This window comes from Emydura macquarii, unplaced genomic scaffold (genome assembly GCF_026122565.2).
Source record: "Emydura macquarii macquarii isolate MOO-44397 ecotype Brisbane River unplaced genomic scaffold, CSIRO-AGI_Emac_v2 contig_554, whole genome shotgun sequence".
Taxonomy (NCBI): Eukaryota; Metazoa; Chordata; order Testudines; family Chelidae; genus Emydura; species Emydura macquarii.
The window spans coordinates 7,251,501-7,257,500 of record NW_027130691.1 but is presented as its reverse complement, the minus strand read 5'-3'; the positions used below and the strand labels follow the sequence as shown (position 1 = coordinate 7,257,500).

The following is a 6,000-nucleotide window of genomic DNA, read 5'->3' as shown; positions in this document are numbered from 1 at the left end:
GACCTATGAGGAAAGGTTAAAAGAATTGGGCATGTTTAGTATTGGGAAAAGAAGAGTGAGGGGGAACCTTGCTAATAATCCTCAAACATGTTAAGGGGGGTTATAAAGAAGATGGAGAGCAATTATTCTCCACATCTCCAGAAGCTAGGATGAGTAAGTAATGGGCTTAATCTTCAGCAAGGGAAATTTTCGTTAAAAAGGTTTTCCTAATATTTAACTTTTTAAAAGTAGTTTAAGCTCTGGAATAGGCTTCTAAGAGAGGTTGCGGAGTCTGCAACATTGGAGGTTTTTAAAAACTGGGATGATCTAGGTTTATGTGGTCCTGCCTCAGCACAGGGGGCAGGAGTTGATGACTTCTTGAGGTCCCTTCCAGCCTTACATTTCTGTTGTTCCAAGTGCCATGTAGATTTTGTTCAGGTAGGCCCTAAACCTGCGAATAATTAGCTATATACCTAACTTCAAGCATAAACAGTGCCCTTGACTTCTAGCTAGAAGTTCTTTTAAAGCGAGGCAGAGAATATTGCTTCCACTTTTCTATTGAGTTTGGCATTTCTTTTTGCTTAATTTTCTTTAATGATAAATGGCTAGCTGTACAGCTGATGCCTTGCTATGTAAGGGCTAAGTGCCATTACTGGTCATAGTCACTGTCTGACTTTAAAGGAAGAAGCAAAATCATTTTAAGTCTGCATTGTAGGACCAGTGACTTTAGGAAACAGATAAGTAAATCATTGCTTTTTAGAGTGTTAAGACGATTCACTTACAGAAGCCACTATAAATACATTTGATCTATTGGCTAAATGCTGTGTTAAACTTAAAATTCTGGATTGCTTCTGACTCATGATGACACATCTTGGCTTTGCACTATGGAAACGCCTAAATTAAGGGAATATTGTAAAATCTACAGCCATGGAAGATTATACCTTCCATGATGCATTTACCAGAGCACACCCTACTGTCCTCTTAACCATATTCCCAGATGCAAATTCAGACCTAATTTTGAAGATTTTGAAATTGAAGACCTAATGTCTTCAGTGATACGTGCAGAATCAGTGCTTCAGTCAGTATCACTCCTTAAGCATTCATTGGGGTTATTGAGTGTCTCTCTTTGACTAAGATGCTGACAGATTAATTTTTGTAACACTAAAATGTAACTTTCTTTTTTTCTTGCAGTTCAAATATGGAAAAATTTCTTCCAAACATAATGGGAGTGTAAAGAAAGGTGTAATTTTTGCAACATACTCTTCTCTTATTGGTGAAAGTCAGTCTGGTGGTAAATACAAAACCAGGTTAAAGCAGCTTCTCCACTGGTGCAGCGATGACTTTGATGGGGTTGTATCCTTTCATTTTAGTATAATTGAACCATATTTAACACACATCTTTTGGTGCAAGACAATCTTGTACATTTTTATTGACTGTTCTATTTTAGGAAGGATGTTTTTCATTTATTTTAAACTATATAAACTATATAATCTGGCAGAATCTACAGAAACATTTTCTAAAGTCTTTATTCAAAACGTGTAGCATGCTGTACATGTGACCAACTAGCATTCTGATTCTGGTCTTGTGTTGTAAATGAGGGATTGACTTCAGTAGATTTAATGGAGTTACAATGATATAAACCAGAATGAGGTCAGAATCAAGACTTTGGTCTTTAAGTCGCAGGATGAGCCTGGAGTATGGTCATCAGAAACCTTACCCCGTGGTTAAATTGTATGTAATTTCTTTCTAGTTCTTATGGCTTTTTCCTATAAAATGTTGGGAGAATCCATAACATTTTTAAGAAAATTCATTCAGAAAATACATGAACACTATGCTAATTGTGTATTTGGGTAGTTTAAAGTTGAATGTTTTGATACGGCTTTTTAAAAAAACTAGTCAGATTGTTTGACTGAAGTCTGTGTGGAACATTTACTAATTAAGATTGATTGTTGCAGTGAATTCTCTACTTTCATTAGCTGTCAATTTAAAAACTCTATACTAAAGACCCTGTTCTGTACTGACACTGGAATGGCATAATACTTATTCCTTAATTAATGTTCAGATAGTATTTGATGAATGTCACAAAGCTAAGAATCTATGTCCTGTTGGTTCTTCAAAACCAACAAAGACCGGCTTAGCTGTGTTGGAACTTCAGAATAAACTTCCGAAGGCTAGAGTGGTTTATGCTAGCGCCACAGGTAAGTACTACTTAATACAGATGTTTAGAGAAAACTGACTTTTTACTGGCATTGGTACAGCATGTGCTCTTCTTTTCAGGTGCATCTGAGCCGCGAAATATGGCATACATGAACCGTCTGGGAATATGGGGTGAAGGAACCCCATTTAGGGAATTCAGTGACTTTATTCAGGCTGTTGAAAGAAGGTAATGTCTTAAAGAATTATAGCAAGAGCAGCTATAGTTGTGGCTGCATTATGATTTCCATTTTTCCATTTCAACCCTGTTTTCAGTCACTTCTAGTTCTCCTGAAACTCTTCCAGGCTTGTTCTGTGCCTAAAAGTGAACCTTTCTTAACTTTTTAGCAAAAAATGAAGAAATAAATGAAGCTGGGGTGACATACTTTTTTTCATTTAATAAAAGAAAATCTAAAACTTTTTAAACCACCTCTACATCTGAAAAAGGTTGGGTAGAATGGTTTTAAATTAGAGCAGTGCAATTGGGTGTTGTAGTGAAATCTGTTTTTGATTTCATTGATCCTCCTGAAAAATACATAATGCACACACCCATTACACTTCATACAAGGATAGATTTAGCTAAAAAAAAAAAAGTGTACCGAAGGAGCAAACGGATTCTGGAGGTCTGCTGCATGGTTTGTAACATCAGCAGAAGTAGTCCTGCTACTTAGGGTTTTCTGGTGGTCCCTGCCCAGATAGTTCCAGATTATGGAATTTACACTGTTCCTTGTTTAATGAAAACCAGAAGACCTTTTAAAGAAAATAGGCACTTCACACTCCAGAACGTCTACATAAAAACAAACAAACATGGGAAGTTCCATACAAAACAGTGTGAACTTAACGTTTGCTAACAATTTAATTCCCTGTCACCTGGTCATAGCATTTCTCAAATATTACATTTCAGACATTTTTCTAAACCTTAGATCCTCTTGTGTATCATCTTGTATTATATGTGGCCAACCCTGTTCACAAGTCATATGAAGAATACAAAATAGACTATACTGGTAAAACATACTAGGTATTAAGTATGCAACAAAAGAGTGATACTGAATATATAGGCGCAAGTTTGCAGCTAAGTTAACTTCATAGTTGATTGTCTCAGCCTGACTGCCCCTAAGGCTGTGCTGCTCTTGAAAAGACCTTATAGTACCTGGTTACTTAAGAGCCAAATTTCCCTCTTGTGCCAGTACAAATCAGAGTAACTAAATGAACAGAAAACGCACTCATCAAACACTCTGGGGAAGTTTATTTTTAAAAAATCTGTCAAATACTGTATCTTTAGCATGAAATTAGTGCAAGGATAAAAATGGGAAAAAAATTACAAGGTGGCTATCCATGTATCCAGGTCATTTGAGAGGTATGCTCTGAGTATTGTCTGCATGACCATGTTACAGTGCATATTCACAAAAGGGCAGAGTTAGGGTTGTGAATGAAACCTGATCTCTAGTATTTCCTGACTTTTGTATATAATCATTGGTTGTATGGAATAAATATTAGTTTCTTATTTTTTCATAGTGCACTTAAATATGCTAGTTACTTCTAAACCACTTAATATTTTTGTTTTGTTTTTGTTTTTTTTATTCAGAGGTGTGGGTGCCATGGAAATAGTTGCTATGGATATGAAACTGAGAGGAATGTACATAGCAAGACAGTTAAGCTTTTCAGGTGTGACCTTCAAAATTGAAGAAGTTCTACTTTCACAGAACTACATTAAAATGTATAATAAATCTGTGAAACTGGTAAGAATATATTCATTTTTTAAAACTTCATGATAGTTTGAACTTGTAGAGGCTGAGAACTTAATGGATGGAGATCATGTGCTGTCAGACTAGGTGTAGTGTCCTGATTATATAGCATATGTTGCTGACATAGGAAAAGAATGAAGTCCATTAGCTTTGCTTTAGTATGAAGTTTCCATTACTTGTGGCTTTCCTTGGAGAACAGAGTTGCTCCGACTTTGGAGTATAAAAGTCAAAAGGAATTTACTTCAGAAACATTTTTAAATGAGTCATTACAAAATCACAACATCGTTCAAGATTTATACAACATTACTTATTCCCAATCTTGTGCATTACAAGTGTGAATGACTTATCTCTTTAAAAATTCAAGCTTTTTAATCTTCAGAAGGAATTATCATCAAATTCAGTTAATTTCTTATGAAAATTTAGTTCAAATTGAGTTGAATTGTAATAAAAAAATAAACAAAATAACTCTTAATATAATTTTAATGAGCCATCTCTACAAACAAGGAAGTTGTAGTTAGTGTATGTAAGCCAAGTAACCAGAAAAGACCACTGCAATAGCCAAGAGTTAAGTGAATTATAGAAACTAATACAATTTTTCTACATTGAAAAATATAGAAATGGATATCTCTTTATATTGGATAATTGGATGGAACAAATAATGTACATAATTGCATGTGTAAATACCAAGGCCCATGTTGAGATGTTATGATATATTTACAATAAAGGTGCATTTAATGCTCTCGGAAGTCTATTTTCAGGTTTGATATCTGAAATGCTTACCTTGAGCAAACTTTTGTGTTAAATTTTCAAAACTTCATAGCATTAATTCTACTGCACAAAACTATCCTGTTTAGAATAGCCACTTTTTATAGTTTGTCCTTAGTTTCTGGCAGGCAGGCAGTTATTTATGTTTTCAGAACGCCCAGTATTTAATTAGCTCACATACATGAAATATTTTGGTATATATGTATTTGGTGTTGGATCTTCTGTCAGAGTGCTATTCGTTATTGTGAACTCCCTTGTCCACCATTGCTTTTCATATCTAGTAAGTCTGTAATAGACTTGACATGTTTAATCTTTCTTTGACTGTTATCTAATGACAGTAGAATGTCTCTACTGTCTACTTGAAATGTGTGGTGTGTAAAATGTTTGATTTCTTCTTCAGTGGGTAAATGCCAGAGAGAAATTTCAACAAGCAGCTGATCTTATTGATGCAGAGCAACGCATGAAAAAGTCTATGTGGGGTCAATTTTGGTCAGCCCACCAGAGATTTTTCAAGTACCTCTGCATAGCATCCAAAGTCAGAAGGGTGGTACAGCTAGCTCGAGAAGAAATCAAGAATGGGAAAGTAAGTTGTTTAAGTCTGGCTGTAGTTCAGAATGTTTAGGAAACCTTTCTCTAAGTGTAGTATCCTGCAGATTACTTCTACAAATGGCTTTGTTTCTAATTCTTACGTGTGTTGAAGGTGTGTGTGGTGCTGTGCTTTTCACATTTCTAAGGTTGTTCTTGATTGCGAATCCCTGCTTGTCTGACTTACAAGATAAGTAAAAATATACATGCTTTTTAAAATCAGAATCTCAGGGCTTTGTGTTAATTGTATTTGGTTTTTTCCCTCAACAGTGTGTTGTTATTGGACTTCAGTCCACAGGAGAAGCAAGAACGTTAGAAGCTTTAGAGGAAGGTGGTGGTGAATTGAATGACTTTGTTTCCACAGCAAAGTAAGTCTTCCTTTTTTGTTACTGTATCAGTGTGTCTGAGTGAATTTTAGTGACAAAGAAAGGGGGGGGAAACTGAAAAGTCACTATATAACTATTTCTCTCTTAGCTAATAGATGAAAAATGTGCTGAGGAACATTCAGTCTTAATTTTGTTTTTCCTTACACAGAGGAGTATTGCAGTCTCTCATTGAGAAGCACTTCCCAGCTCCTGACAGGAAGAAGCTTTTTAGTTTGCTGGGAATAGATCTGACTGCTCAAAGTAATAACAATTCACCTAGGGACAGTCCTTGCAAGGAGAACAAAATAAAGAAACGAAAAGGTAAAGTGCAAGCTATTCTTTTTATGTATTTGTTATTTTACTATTGA

General features: G+C 35.3%; 1 protein-coding gene across 3 annotated transcripts in view; it reads left to right on the top strand.

The window, feature by feature from the left end:
- SBNO1 (strawberry notch homolog 1) overlaps positions 1 to 6,000 on the top strand; it is a 51,133-nt gene that overhangs the window by 21,890 nt on the left and 23,243 nt on the right. For all 3 annotated transcript variants that reach the window (XM_067539651.1, XM_067539650.1, XM_067539652.1), the window contains 7 exons: positions 1,171 to 1,332; positions 2,042 to 2,177; positions 2,257 to 2,362; positions 3,758 to 3,911; positions 5,083 to 5,265; positions 5,538 to 5,635; positions 5,802 to 5,953. In XM_067539651.1, the coding sequence (XP_067395752.1) occupies positions 1,171 to 1,332; positions 2,042 to 2,177; positions 2,257 to 2,362; positions 3,758 to 3,911; positions 5,083 to 5,265; positions 5,538 to 5,635; positions 5,802 to 5,953 (991 nt within the window). The remainder of the gene's footprint in view (positions 1 to 1,170; positions 1,333 to 2,041; positions 2,178 to 2,256; positions 2,363 to 3,757; positions 3,912 to 5,082; positions 5,266 to 5,537; positions 5,636 to 5,801; positions 5,954 to 6,000) is intronic.